Raw genomic sequence first — 14841 nt, forward strand, 5'->3', positions numbered from 1 at the left:
CGCGCACAGAGCTGCCCAGCCTGGGTGGTACCTTCTGCTCCAAGTCTTCCAGGGTTCTTCCTGCAGCTGCTCCCAGGCTGCCCTCCCTGCCCTGTGGCTTCCATGGGCCTCACTCGGCTGGAAGCAGACACGAGGCAGGGCCAGGCAGGTTCCAGCTGCCACCAACATAAATCTCTCCAACCCAGGAGAGGCAGGGGCCCCCCAGGGGGCAGAGTCCCCATTAGCGCCTTCCTGGGACCCTGAGCCCAGCAGGTCTGTGCTGCTGGCCTGGCTGGGTGAACCACACTTCTTCCCAGCAAAATGCTGGCCAAGAGTTAGGAAAAATAGCATTTATTGTGGTGAGGGGCGAGGGCCGGGTGGGGGGTGGGGGGGTGCGGTGCAGGATGGCTCAGCCCTCTGAGAACTGGCGGTACAGCCGCTCGAGCTGCGGTGCCACATGCAGCCGAAATGGGATCTCCAGGACGGCCGCGAAGCCTTCAGCCAGCGTGGGGGCCTCGAACTGCTTCCTGGTGGCAGAGGGTGCGGGCTGGAGGCGAGGCCCAACCTTGGGGCTCACCCCGATGTCCCCCCCCCCCCACCCTGCGGCCCCCACCTGTAGCCATAAATGACGATGTCGGACACGGGCACGTGGGAGGAGTCTGTCATCTCCCGGAACTGCAGGGGCAGAGGTGGGGCCGGTGAGGCCAAGGCTCGGTGGGGACTGGGGGCGCTGGGGGTGCTCGCTCACCCGGTTGTTGTGGCGCGCCTGCTCCACGGTGGCACTGAAGAGGAAGCAGCGGCAGGGCACGCCCGCATCCCGGGCACACTTGATGTACCTTGGGGAGAGGAGGGCAGGGGGCTTGGTAAAGGGCCCGGGGCCGCCCTCCAGGGACCTTCCCTGGGACCCCGGTACCTGGCCCGGCTCTGGACGTCGGGGTTTGTGTTGTCGATCACGACCGGTTTCCTCTGCTTCAGGGCTGCCTCACATGCGGTCACACAGCGCTGCCATGAGCCCAGAGTGTCCTGGAGACCCAGAGAGAGATCAGGGATGGGGCCTGGGAGACCCAGGGGCACAGGGACCGAGGGCCGGTGGGGGGGACACCGAGGCAGAGTGACGGAGAGTCAGAAAGGACAGCTGTCCAGGGAGTGGAGACCAAGAGGACAGTTCTTGTGGGGTCGGGGGGCAATGAAAACCAAGTCCTACCCTGTTCACGTGGACGTATCCGGCTGACACGAGATGCTCCCGGAGGAAGGTGGACTTCCCGGCTGTGAAGGGTGCAGGGTGAGTGGGGCCTGAGGAGTCGGAAAGGGGCTGGGGCTTCTGGGGGTCAGGGAGTCTCACCCCCAGGAAATCCCACGGCGACGACCACCTCCGGGTCTGAGCTTAAGAGGGAGCTGGACTCGGGGAGGCAGAGAGGCCCAGAGCGGGCGACGCTCCTCTAGGAGGGACAGACAAGATGAGAGAGACCCGGCCCCATCCCTGTGCGCCCCCCGCACCGCCCTTCAGGCCTCACCGGGTCAAAGGCTGGGAGCTCGAAGCGGGTCGCGGGCCACTTGAGAAAGAACTCCTCTGGTGTGGTGAATGGCAGGCCCACGTTCAGGGCGAACTGCAGGCGAGGGCGCAAGTTGTGTGGGGTGGGGTGGGGTGGGGCTGGGTGGGGGCGGGCTCCGGGGGCGGGACCGTGTGGGGCACTCACCAGGCGGTCTGCACAGGAGAAGTCTTTCTTCTTGCGCCCAGGGGCCCAGTTGGCTGGGCGTCCCGCTGCGTCTGGAACACGGAGCCCCGTCTCCACCCGCATCCTTGGGGGCGGCCCGTCCCCATCAGCGCCCAGAACCCACTCACCTCCCCAGCCCAAGGCCCTTACCTCCCACAAAGACGCTGTCCCCGATGGAGATGGGCACGCCCTCGTTGGCCTGGGCAGGGATGGGGACACATGAGAGGCAGTAAGGGACCCACGCCCACATCTGTCGCACTAACGGGTCCTCCTCCGTCGGTGCCCCGCATTAGGCGTGCCCTCCAGCCTCTGAGACCTCAGCCACTTCTCAGCCGCTTCACCGTCTGTTCCACAAGCGGCCGCCAGAGGGCGCCCGCTCCCACCGGGCGCGGCCCCGGACCCCACGCAGTCTGACCTCCCACTCGCCCCCCTCACCCGCTCAGCGGTAGCCACCCAGGCCTCCTCCCTGCCCGCGAACACACCAGACCCCATCCACCTCAAGATCCTTGCACTTGCTGTTACTCTGCTCTTTCCTCAGATGACACACGGCTCCCTCACCACCTTTAATCAACACCTGGCCGCACCCTCACTGTTTACACATCCATCAACACACTTATCATCGTCCGCGCCCTCCCTAGTCCAGGAGCACCCGGGCGCAGGCAGGTCTGTCTTGTCCACTAATACGTTCAGCTCAAGAAGCTTTGTTTGTTCTGAAGAACAAACCCATGAATGAATCCACAGGTGATTTCTCTCTAGACCACTCCGGTTTTCCGAGTTTAAAAGCACTGGCCTCACCCACCAGCACTAGGACATGATAGCAAAAAAACTGAGGCGGCCAGGCCTGGGGAGGGGGTGACAGGGAAGGTCATGGAGCAGAGACCTGGAGTGGGCAGACGGGCGCGGAGCCCTGGGAGTCGGAGGCTCACCTGCTCCTGCAGGTGGTCCCACATGCCGCTCACTGGCTTCCGGTACAAGCCTGCGTGCGTGGCCACCAGCACCTGCGGGTGGGGTGGGGGTCAGACACCATCCTTGACTCTTGCTCCGACACCCAGAGTCCTTCAAGGGCACCTGAATCCCAAAGACACTACTCCAACCCTCACCAAGGTGAGCACCACTTACAATGCATCTGTCGGCATAACCACCCCTGGGGCTCCCACCCACTCCCCAACTGGCTCACCATGTCACACCTTCTCCCCGGGTCTTTGTTTCCTCCTTTCCGGCCCACCGCGCTATCTCTGGCCCCTGTCTCAGCCTCTCTGTCCCTCTACATAGTCCTTCAGCCTCCCGTGCAGCCATACCTGAAAGGGGACCCCTAGCTTCTCCACCACAGCCTCCACCTTAGCTTTGAACTCCTCCGCTCGCAGCTTTCCGCGCCCGATGCCCATCTGGTTGGTGAAGATCACCAGCTGTGAAGGAGACGGGGTGTTACCCGGGCCCCTCATCAGGCCCAGGCCCGCCTTGTGAGCCGGCCCCCACGGGGCACACACCTTGTAACCCTTGGCGGCTAGTTCCCGGAGCTTCCGCGGAATCTCTAGGTACAAGATCCTAGGGCGGGCGAGGAAGCGCAAGGTGACCTGGGGCCCGGAAGCGCCTCAGCATCCCCTCCTACTGCCTCCAATCACCTCCAGTCACTGGGGCCAGTGGGAAAGACCTTCCCAGAACGTGTGGTGATGAGGGTCCCGTCCAGATCAAAACCAGCCACCTGGCGTCACCCAGAAAAAAGAGCAGCACTGTTACACCTCTGGTCCACCTAGCTCACAGGCTGGTTCGCATCAATTCTGCAAGCTGGGACTATGACCGCCCGCCCCTTACAGATGGGGAAACCCAGTCACAGCAGGCCTACCCATCCTATGTAAGGACAAGGATGCCACCCGGACAGCAGAGAGTGAAATCTTCTCTACCACCTCCCATTCCTCCTGAGCCCCTCAGTATTTCAATCTTTAAAATGGGTTTCGTATCCGACCCAGCCTCCTTCCATTTCACTTTTGGGGACTAAAAACCACGAAAATCCAAATGGGAGCTAAGTTTTGTTTGGGTGTTAACTGGACTGTGCTAGAGCTCAGTCTTCAGCTTGGGCCTCACCTTGCCCCGAGCCTTCACACCAGGTGCTGTGAACACCAGCAGCTTCTCGAAGGTCTCCCAGCCAGGGGATGACTTCCTTATCCGCTTTTTCTGCTGCTCAACATTTTCCTCCTCTCCCTCTCGGGTCACGGGAGGGGTACTGGGTGGAGTGTCTGGCTGGGATTCTGGAGTGAGGGCCTCTTCCCAGCGCAGGGTCAGCGGGTGGAGGCCATTGACCAAATACAGCGTGTCCCCCACCCCCAGAGCGCCCTTCAAACCCGGTCTCAGCTCCTGGGTCCCGGCAGTTGAGGGGTTAACTCCCAGCTGTAGAGAGAGGCGGTAACTGGAGCTGGCCCCACCCCCCGGCAACCTCCTCCAATCAAATAACCCGGGAAAGGAATCGCCGTTCTCCACCAGCCAATCAGACCCTCGAGCCCCGCCTCTTCACCGTGTACCGCCAATCAGGCTCTGGGAAGATTAGCAGCCTCCAGTCTTACTCATTTTAAATGGGGATGGATGTTTACCCGGTTGCAGCGGGCTACACCTGTTCCCCTCCCAGAGTCTGGTTTTCCCAATTGGGCCCGTTCCCCGCTGGGTGACGATTCTCCATACCCTCCATCCTCACCCCCAGGCCTGCTGCCTCTTGTTAAGGAATCGGTACCTGTTTCACTGCCACCGTCCGAGTCTCAGGGTCAGCGACCAGCTCCACTGAAGATTGAAGGGGTGGAGTCAGGATCTGAATCCTTGGGTGACTGGTTCCCTCCTTACTGGGGAGCACGCCCCGCTTCAAACCACAGGATGGGGCCACAGCAGCCATTCGGCAGGAGGAAGCAGTTTATTTTCTAAGTAGGACTGGCTCACTCCTTGACATGCAGGAGCCAATAAAGGCCTTACAATTGCCTGGGACACTAGTCCTCGCCTAGGGAGACGGCAGGTATTTTTCTGTGTAGAAATGGCTTCTCCTTGATAATGTAGGACCTTGACAAGATGCAGATTCCGGGCTTGACCCGCAATATGCACTTTTCTCCATAGAACCGGCTCTCTGCTTAACAAGGGTCGTGGCCTCATTCAAGTCTTCGCGGCACTTGTGACTACCCTTCTCTGCCCAGTGACAAGTGTCTCGGGATGGACTCCCTCCGCTCCCGTCCAAGGCGTCTGGCTAAATCCAGGTCAAGTACCCTTTTTCTTTCTGTGCTCTCCACAGGGGGCACCTACTAACTTCGGGGCTGGCCGCACCACGCAGTTCCGCATGGTGGCCAAGCATATCCCCTCCTGTCTTTCCAACTGCCTGTGTTCCCGCTCCTTAAGCACACGCCACACCACCCGGTCCAGCTCAGGCCCCGCCCCGCCTACCCTGGTTTCGGGAGCACTTCCGGTCGGTAACCTGCGTCAAGGGTCCCCGGCCCAGGACCAGAGCTTGCCCTCCTGTGGGCAGGAAGATGGGAGGCGCTCCCCCAGCGGGGCTCTCCAGCCACAGGCGACCCTGGGTCTCCACCCTGGCCATTTTGGGAGTCGGCCTAAGGGGAAATAGGGAAACCGGTTTGACTGGCAGCCCTCAGTTGCCACAGGAAGTCCCGCCTCCTCCCGCCTTCTCCACTAGGAATTCCTTTCTTCCGCTAAAGGTTCCGGAAGTCCCACCCACTCGTCGGCCTCGGGATAGCTCGGTTTCCCAGGCGACGACGCCCCGCTCTACCTCCGGAGACTGGACCCCCGCTTTCCAGGGCAAAGGCCGAAAAATTCGCGCTCTCGCCTCGGCCCCACGCTCACCCCTGCCCACCGCTTGGTTCATTCGCCACTTCCGACCGGGGAGGGCTTGCCGGAGGCGCTGTGCCGGCGACTCGGCTGGCTGCTGTCTCTCCGCCCACGGAAATGACTCTTCCTACCGAGGTGGGCGGGGCATTGGCGCCGCTGCGGCATAAGCCCCGCCCTCTCAGGCCCAGGCACCCTAAGGTCCCTCTGCAGCTCTGACCTTCATCTCCTCTGCTGCAGTATGAGACTCAGGCCTGTAGGGGGGAGTGGATTCCATGCTCACAGATTTTCCTCTTTCCGCGTTGAAGTCTAATGTTTCCTTTTGCCGGAGATAGTTACAGCGGCATGAAGTTCTCTTTAAGGTTATTGTCAGTTGACGAAACCCCGTCGGGACAGCAATGCTGCAGTTTTCTCGTCTAGTGTGAGGATAATCGTTTCCACTTTGTGGAAGGAAAGATAGAGTTAGTACATGTAAATAATTTGTAAAGTTAGAGTTGTAAAAGATAGAGTTAGTACATGTAAATAATTTGTAAAGTTGTCTAGGTAATAGTTTACCCTGTTGAAGTCTTGTCGTTAGCATTCCATCGGTGGTGATCTGATGGGAGACGGGGATTCCGCGTTTGCATCCTCAGACCAGAGCCGTTTGTTCTTTTACCTCCAGCTGTCTTACATTAGTCCGAAACCTCCCGGCCTCAGCTGGGGGTTCCTGGGCACTATGTGGGCTCAGCGGAGAAGGCAATGGCACCCCACTCCAGTACTCTTGCCTGGAAAATCCCATGGATGGAGGAGCCTGGTGGGCTGCCGTTTATGGGGGTCGCACGGGGTCGGACACGACTGAAGCGACTTAGCAGCAGCAGCATGTGGGCTCAGGAGACCGACTCAAAACTACGCTTATTCCGAAATTTACAGCCCTGAAGATAACACAGGAATGGAATCCTTTCTTCCACCCTGTGTATCTACCTTTTCTTATCCGTGAAATCGGGACGAGTCCCAATTCCCAACTTTACATTGAGCAATGAGACCTGCTCATTTGGCTTCGAAAAATGTTGAATGAATACCCAGAACACACTTCATATTCATTTGTCAGAGGTAAAACTCTTTAATCTCAGAGCGCCCCTCCCAACTCCCGATCCCCACCCCCGACTCTCTCCCCCCAACACCAGGGCCGGAGAGTGAGGCCCCCTGCCCCCCACCTTGGGTGGACGAGGGCCCTTTAAGGCACCTGTGGGGGTGGGGGGAGAGGGGCGGGAGCTGGTAACGTCCTGGATGCAAGGACGGGTTTGATTGGCAGGCAGTTGTGGGATGTAACCAATGAGAGGGTGTCAGACGCAAGAACCGGGTCAGGCCATCCCTGAGGGTGCCAGAGGGACAATTGTCAGGACTTCGGCGAAAACCAACCCCAGCCCCAGTAGTGTAAAGAACGTAAATTTAACGCCACAGGCCAATCCTGGGCACAGGAGGAGTTGGCTACGCCCCCAGGAGGCTAGAGCCAATCAAATGGGGGAACTCAGCCTCTCGGGAGATTGGTCAAGCCCTTTACAGTGTTCAAGTCAATCAAATGAAGGAGCTGTCCATTCGCTATGCTGAAGGGGAGGACCATTACCCCCAATCCTGGAGCTTGACTTTCGGGAATGGAGCCAAAGCCTTGCGAATTAGCCACGCCCCGGTCGCGGAGCGAGCCAATTCCTTACTAGAAAAAAGTCTGTTGCTGGGCAGAGAGCAGACAGACCCAATCCGGAAACTGGATAGGCCCCGTTCGGCGGCGCGGGAGTTATCGTGGGCTGGAAGGGTGGCGGGAATCTGCAGGAACTGGTCAATCCTGGTGGCCCGGGGGGTGGGAGGCCGGTCCCGGATCTGACTCGGATTGGCTGGCCCCGGGGGCGGGGCAGGGGTGTAGTGTAAGGGTGGGACGGACGCCGGGCCGGGAAGCTCCTTGGGCCTCAGTATTTCCGCTTCAGCTTCTGGAAGTCGCTGGTGTTGAGCCGTGGCCGCGGCAGGTCCCCGAAGACCTGAGTGTCCTCGGCCTCCCGCAGCACCAGTGCGCGCATGCTCGCCGCGATACGGTCCAGGTCCGGCGAAGAGGGCTGCGGGACCGGCGACACGGACGGGGTCAGAGCCTGCACCCCAGGGCTCCAGGTCCTCTCCTAGCACTTTGCCCCTGCGACGCCTACGGCCTGGCAGGCCGTTCATCCTGTCCTGCTCCATTTAGGGTTCTGCTACCCAACTCAAGGCACCACGTCCTCCAGGAAGCCTTCCTGCCCCTCTCCTCCCCGCATTCTCAGCCTGGTCCTTTGTGCACGCACTGCAGCCTGTCTCACCGCCGTCCTTCCAGAGTGGAAGTGCTGCCTGGGTGCTGACCATCAAGGCTGTGTGCACCCAGAGTCTCATGTCTGAGGACCAGGTTTGGGACTCAGTCATGTTCTAATCAGGCTTCTGCCAGCCACTAGCTGTCAATAGGGATTTTATCTCTTTAGGTTCCTGTCTCCCCTCTGAAAAATGGGGCAGATAGTAGGGTGTGGGCTAATCACCATAGTGATTGCTAAAGAAAGCTGAACGACCAAGTCACCAGGGCTGTAGAGAAAGGAGCCCTCTCCCTGTCAGTCTCCACCAGGGAGGGGTCCTCATTCTACCTGCAGCCCCAGCACCCAGTGCTACCTTCCTTCGGGCCCTGACACCCAGCGGAGTGAGAGAGGCCACAGACAGAAGCCGGACTCAGGCCCTCTTGGAGGCCAGCCCAGGACCTCAGAGGTTCGGTTAATTATGTTTCCACCAACAAACAAGGACGGCAGCAGCTAGTGAACCCTGCCAGTCTGTAAAGGAGGACACTGAGTGTCATAGGGAGGAGGAACCACAGGACCCAAGGCCACCTCCCTCCAGAGCTGTTTTCCAAAAGGGTTCTAATCCCAGCTGAGTCTCAGCAAGTCATGTGTACTCTCAGTGCATCGGCTTTCCTTCTGCTTCCGAGCTTTAGTGGTGGGCGATGAGGACCCACCCAGGCCAGCCCAGGAATCCATGTAGGATGGTGTGGGAGGAATGGAGGACAAGAGAGGTAGCACAGACTCCAGGAGGGGCCAGGAATATGAGGGGTGAGGGCGGAAAGCAATCTGACCCCGCTGAGCCTCAGTTTCCCCATCTGGAGGGGACACCAAACACGTGCGCCCTGTCCAGATCAGGTATTCTACTAACAGAGCTGTTTTGGGGAAGGAGAGGCCGCTCTCTCTCTACAAGGCTACGATGCAGTTAAAAGCTGCAGGGCTCTCGCCCGAGAACTAGCCTTGTGAGGAGGGGCAGATCAAATCTGGGAAACGTGGCATCCATGTCTGAGGGCTTCCTGGAGGAGACACCTCTGAGCCCTTCCCCACACCCTCCTCCCCGCCTCCCCCACTTGCCCCTCACCGGCCCGTTCTCCTCATCGGACGACCGAGCTTCTGTCCTCTTCTCCTTGAAGGCCCAGACGGGCACGGACACAGGCAGGGACTTGGCGTACTGCTGTGTGGGCAGGGCTGAGGCCGGGGGCACTGAGTAAGCTGGGGGGCCAGCAGGAGTCTCCTCGCTCAGGCTGCCATCTGGGAGAGAGTGTGGACTCCAGGCTCTGTCCCCGCCTTGATCCCAGCTCCCCTCACCCCCCACTCTGGTGATGGGGACAGCCTGCAACACTCACCGTCCGTGCTCTCGGGGTCTGACTCACAGAAGGGGGGTAGGTCCTGCAGCGTGGTGTCCTCGTCCATCACAAAGAGTCCTGTGGGTGGTGTCAGAGGCCCGGCCACTTGGTGCCTGCTGCGCTCTGAGTGCTCTGGACTGCGGCCACTGCCAACGCCTCCCCATCCCCTGCACTGGCCAGGCCCTTGCAAGCCTCGGGCCTCGCACACCTTTCCCCTGGTTATCTGGCTGGCCTTCGGCAGAAATAAATCTAGCTTCTGTCTATCTGGTATCTCCCTGGGTGAAAACAACTGGTTGGATGAACACAAAATCTGTAAGGTTCATTTGGGATGAACTGACTCAAAATACAGGCTGAGAGGGAGATGAGATGATTATGATCCCTGTTTGACAACCAGCGCCCGATGGTGCACACAGATGAACTTACTTGCCCTTAGTCTCACCTCTAATAAGGATCTGAACCTACGTCACCTGGCTTCACAGTCTGAGCCCTTAACCCCATGGGTTTGTCCAGCAACACTGAGAAAGTCAGCTGTTGGTAATAACAGTAACAAGCGAGCAACTACTTAGTTAAGCCCTCCATCCACCCGCCACTGGAGAACTCCTACTCACTCTTCAAAACCCTAATGTTACAGTCCAGTCTCTAGAAAGCATCCAAGCTCTTGTTTCCCCCACTGCAGCCAGTTGCACCCTCCATCGTTGCTTGTGCCCCTGACCCTCTTTAACTCCTGTCTCTGCTCTCACTGGCATTAGGCACCCCAAGTTTGCAAACAAGTCCTGTCCTACTCACGCTCCCAGCTCAGAAGGTTCCCTCCCCACCCGCCCCACGCCCTCCACAGGGCACTGCTTCATGCCAGGACTCTTAATTCCTTGGCCAGACCTGCAGTACCTAGAGAAAAGGCCCTGAGTTGACTTTCTCCGTACCCAGCACCTCCCAGCAGAGCTGGTCCCAGGGAATGATGAAAGGAAACCCAGGCTCAGGGAGGAGAAATGACTTGCTCAAGGTCACAGAGTGAGTTACAGGCCAGCCCACAGGACAAGCAAGCTGCACCCCTCTGGTAAAGCCCACTGAGGAGGCGACTGACCAAGAGCCACCCCGGCCCCTGCCGCCTCACCTCCATTATCGCTGACGCCCAGTCGCTCCCCAGAGGTCTCCGTCTCTGTGGGTTCGTCCTCGTCCTCCTCGTCTTCCTCCCTGGCAAGTGCAGGCCGGGGTGGGCTTCGCGCGGGGCTGGGCGGCTGAGGTGCTGGTGGGGGCACAGGGGGCCGGGCCGCGGCAGCCGCCCGGTGGGCCAGGGCGATGTCATGGAGGCAGCGGCGGGCGGCCTCGGCCAGGGCCCCTCGGCCATGGGCCGCGTAGGCGCAGGGGCCAGGGCGGGGTGGCGGGGGTGGCGCGGCTGTCAGCAGCACCAGCTCCGTGCCCGTCCGGGCCCGGAAGCGCTCGGCGGCCCCCATCACGGCCTCCCACAGCTCCTCGGGCCGCCCCGACGCCATCCGCGCCCTGGGGGCAGAGCAGGACAGAGGAGGCTGAGGCCCAGCAGACTTCACTGTCCACCCAGCCCCACGTGTCCACCAGGCCCTGGACTACACAGCCAGCCCTGCTCGCCACCTGATCCCAGCTCCCACTCCCCTCCCCCAACCTGACCCCGCCCTCTGTTTCTGCAGGACTCCTCTTCATCCAGACCTCCAGGCCCTGTCCTGGGCCCCCGGCCCATCCTCACCCTGTCCCCTCAGCCCCCGACTCTCCTCTTAGCCCTGCCCTGTCCAGCATAGAAGCCATCAGCCACACGTGACTGGGGAGCACTTGAGATGTAACTGATCCAAAATGAGACGTGCCAAGAGGGTGAAATCCACACCGGACTGTCAAGGCTTACTTAGCACAAAAAGGTAGGATGTAAAATATCTCATGAGCAATCTGAAGTTGATTAAATGTTGAAATGATGACGTTTATTTATGCTGGCTAAATAAAATAAGAGGGTAAAAGTCAATCTCATCTGTTTTCTTTCTACTTTTTTAATGTGGCTCATAGGAAATGTGAAGTTATACACATGGCTCAGATCATATTTCTGATGGACTGTGCTGCCCTGCACCATGGCCCCAGCCTCCAGTCCAGTAGCACCCAGGCCCCGGGCTGGGGGCGGAGGGTCCTTTTACCCCCGGAGCTGACCTGCTCCAGCATCCCATGGACAAGGTCACAGTCCCTCAGCCCAGTACCAGAAGGCCCGCCCCGGCCTCACATACTTCCAGACTCCTGAAGCCCAAGGCCTTCAGTCCAGGTGAACCCCCCACCCGACCCCCAGCCTGGACCACTTGTCCTCTGTACTTGTCACTTCTGCACCCACCCCTATCTCAGGGGGGCCCCTCCCCATCCACAGGCTCCTGCAATGTCTGAATGATCCCCATTCTAGCCCAGATCCCTCTGGGAGCCCTACGTGGATGGATCCACATCCATTTCCCCACCAGTGTAGGAGGCCCTCGAGGCCAGGCCTGTCAGATTCACCTGAGACACCAGCCTTGCCTGACACACGGCAGGTCTCAGCAAGCTGGAGTTGAGCAGAAAATGGGATGCTGGCTGCTTTCTGCACCTGGGCTCTGCCCACAACGTCCTTGCACTTCCAGCAGGTCCTCTGATAGTCTCCCCTGATCCCTCAAGATGGATCAGATGCCTCCCCTCGACCCAAAATGCCCTCGGCTACCTCCATTACAGCTCTTGTCACACAAGCTTGTGATAGCTGTACCTCTGGCTGCCTCCTCCATCAGACTATAAGCCACCCGAGGTCAGGGATCTGTGTCCCCAGGACAGGTTTGCCCTAAGTAGATGACCTGCTTGGATGCATCTTCTTACAAGCGGAGAAGAACAAGGGACCAGGAGCCTGACTTCCCGCCCTGACTGCTGTGTGACCTCGGACCACTGAGAGGCCTTCTCTGTGCCTCACTGTCCTCTCCCTGTAAACCAGTGGTTGAGCTAGACAGCTGAGGAGCCTCCCCAAAGAGGCATTCAAGCAGGACTGTGATCTAGCCCTCCCGGGTCGGAGAAGTTAGATTTCAATTCGCATCCTCTTTGGGACTGATGATCAGAGAGGCCAGAGTTTGCTGAGCACTTGCTCTGTGCAGGGACTCTGCACTGGTCATGATCCCTGCTACCTGACCTACAAAGGTGGGAGCTGTTACCTCACAAACCAGACAGTCAAAGCTCACGGAGTACAAAGCCCTTGCCAGAAGCCACATGCAGTCAGAGCACAAGCACTGCCAGTCCGGACAGACCCTGAAGCAAGTTGATACCGCCCCTCCCACGGGCCAGGCAGGAACCTGAGCGTGTCATCCAGTCTCATCCCACCCTCTCACCACCCTGTGAGGGTGGAGCTACGATCATCCCACTTTACAGCTGCAAACTGAGGCCCGGGGAGACTCAATGTCTTGACTGGGGTCAATGTCTTGACCGAGATGGAGGGCTGGGACCTGGATTGGTCATCCTGGATCCAGAACCTGTTCTTAATCCTAAATGCCACCCTGCCTATCTTATGAGGAAAGATTTATGACTTCATAGTCCAGAAGGGAAAAGTGAGGCTCAGAAACTTAAGGCACTGGCCAGAGGCGCACAGCTAGAAAGGGCAGAAGTGAAGTGAAACTGTGGTCTGCTTGACGGACTCCAAAGCCCAACCAAACTGGGAGGTACCCAGGGTCTCACAGCCACTCCTTGGGTCCCAGTTGATGGAGAAAACTGAGGCTCAGGGCAGGAAAGTGAGTGGCCCAAGGTCGCACAGCCTGGTAATGCCAGGCCAGGGGGCTCTTCCTTGGGACATCAAGGTATGGCTCCTCTCCTAGAGAAGATCTGAGAGCAGATCAAACTCCAAGAGCCTGGGAATACCTGGAAAGAGTCAAGTGGGAGTGAGCGGGTCACAAGAGCTCCACACATAGCTCAAAGAGGAGGAGAGTGACTTACGTAGGCCCCTCTGCCAAGGCTTGGGGATCTTGGCTGGGGCGGGCGTCTCTGGCATTGGTTACCTAAAAGGAGAGTAGCCAAGCCAAGTATCGCCCCCCACCCCAGGAGAGTCTCCCAGCCGTTCAGGTTCCAGAGGAAGTCCTGTTATCTTCCATGGAGCTGATAGATGGAAGACCCCCTCTCCCTCCAAATAGAGGTATTTAAGATTAGGGAAGAGTCGGACACTACTGAGCGACTGAACTGAAGATTAGGGAAAGAGGGAGGTGAGACCTGTCCCCCATAGGAGGAAGGGACAGGTAAGGCGACTGGCTTTTTAGGATGAGGTGGGGGGTGAGGTGAGGAAAGCGACTCCAGGAAGAGATGAGGAAAGAGGAAAAGTCCCCCAAGGAATGAGGGATGCTAGCATGCCAGCGAAGTCCCCCCCAATCACCTGTCAAACTGGAAGTAAACCCCTTCCCCGGCCCAAGGTGGGAGGAACTCGGGGATGCACCCTGTGGCCTGGGGCAGGTGAATGTCCGGGGTCTTTCTCTACCGCTCACAGAACTCGCTACTTGGTCCGGGGGCTCAGGTAAAGACCCACTTCTCTAGGAAGCACACAGGAAATCCCGCCCAGGTAGGGGCCAGGACCGGAAGTCCCGCCTTTGGACGGGTGAGGGGCGCCCCGCGGCCTCACCGAGTAACCCCCCGACCCTGTGGACATGGTCCACGCCTAAGTCAAGAATCCTAGTGGGTCTGGAGACAGAGGATAAAGCTGTCCAAGCTTTGCCTAGGGTCAGACACAACGGTTCCCGCGGCCGACACCTTTCCAGCGCTCAGCGTGAGGTCACTGGGCGATCTCTGCCCTCTGATCAACGCAGGCTATACCCTTCCCACGAGCGGCTCGCCCACCCAGCGCCCCTCTCCTCCGGACGGCCAAATCCTCCCCACACCGCGGTTCACAACGCCGCCTCCACTCACGTGCCCGTAGCCAGCATGGCCGGCCCGGCACCGTCGCCGCCCTCAAAAGACATGGCGGTATCTTACGTCACTTCCGCGTCTTTGCCCCGCCTCCACGTTGCACACCCCGCCTCCCTAACACCAGACTCCGGAGACCAACATGGCGGCACGGGTGTTTCGCCGGATCCCAGTGGGGCATTGGCGACGGCAGAGTGTCCATAAGAAAGATGGTGAAAGAAAGGCTTCAACTTTCCCAGACACAAACCCACATTTCGATTTGTCCCCCCAAAATATAGGGAAAATGCTACATGCACACTCAGGACTACAGTATACTAACTCAAGCGAGCTGACGTCCCTCACACTAATAACCTCTTCCACAGAACTAGTGGCAAGCAATGTCCATTAATGACATGGCAACCAGCCAGACATCGTTTGTCCATAACATAAACATAGGCTCTCCAAGCCTATCCCCCTTCAGCACCAAGACTGGCAAAGAGCCAACATGGCAGCCTCTCTTGCTTCAGTTTGCCCAGTTTCAATATGGCGGCTCAGGCCGCTTTCGACGGTGACTTAGGAATTTATCCGGGATTGCTCCGTTCCCGGGGAAACCGACGGTTTCATCCCTTTAACACGAGTCCTTCAGGGCCTGTTGTGATGCACAGCTCCTCTCACCTTTTCTTTTATCCTGTTCTTCCAGGACCCTGCTTTCGCGCCCCGCAGAGAGATGGGACTGCCCCGCATTAACATGGCCTCAGGTCGCCGGCCTTGGCCTTGCCCTCGAGCAAAATGGCACCCTTTTGG

At 59.0% G+C, this 14841-nt stretch overlaps 2 protein-coding genes across 4 annotated transcripts; both read right to left on the reverse strand.

Annotated features, from left to right (window-relative positions):
* Positions 1–314: 314 nt before the first annotated feature.
* Positions 315–5676, reverse strand: PNKP (polynucleotide kinase 3'-phosphatase). The gene is made up of 17 exons (XM_019978682.2): positions 5523–5676; positions 5109–5272; positions 4417–4463; positions 3777–4079; positions 3317–3396; positions 3182–3239; positions 2993–3100; positions 2621–2692; positions 1845–1893; positions 1677–1747; positions 1494–1586; positions 1322–1418; positions 1184–1245; positions 893–1002; positions 728–815; positions 593–654; positions 315–506 (listed from the first exon to the last, which is right to left on the reverse strand). Exons 2-17 carry the CDS (start codon positions 5257–5259, stop codon positions 389–391), a joined length of 1569 nt encoding a protein of 522 aa, XP_019834241.2. The 5' UTR covers positions 5260–5272; positions 5523–5676; the 3' UTR covers positions 315–388.
* A 903-nt stretch (positions 5677–6579) lies between these two features.
* Positions 6580–14808, reverse strand: AKT1S1 (AKT1 substrate 1). 3 transcript variants are annotated; one of them, XM_019978690.2, is made up of 5 exons: positions 14713–14808; positions 10277–10662; positions 9166–9243; positions 8901–9070; positions 6580–7588 (listed from the first exon to the last, which is right to left on the reverse strand). In XM_019978690.2, exons 2-5 carry the CDS (start codon positions 10653–10655, stop codon positions 7445–7447), a joined length of 771 nt encoding a protein of 256 aa, XP_019834249.2. In that variant the 5' UTR covers positions 10656–10662; positions 14713–14808; the 3' UTR covers positions 6580–7444. The 3 variants fall into 3 exon arrangements, with proteins under 3 accessions (XP_019834249.2, XP_019834246.2, XP_019834247.2); XM_019978687.2 differs by lacking the exon at positions 14713–14808 and adding an exon at positions 14062–14129; XM_019978688.2 differs by lacking the exon at positions 14713–14808 and adding an exon at positions 11662–14036.
* Positions 14809–14841: the final 33 nt, after the last annotated feature.

Source organism: Bos indicus, chromosome 18 (assembly GCF_029378745.1).
Source record: "Bos indicus isolate NIAB-ARS_2022 breed Sahiwal x Tharparkar chromosome 18, NIAB-ARS_B.indTharparkar_mat_pri_1.0, whole genome shotgun sequence".
Lineage (NCBI taxonomy): Eukaryota > Metazoa > Chordata > Mammalia > Artiodactyla > Bovidae > Bos > Bos indicus.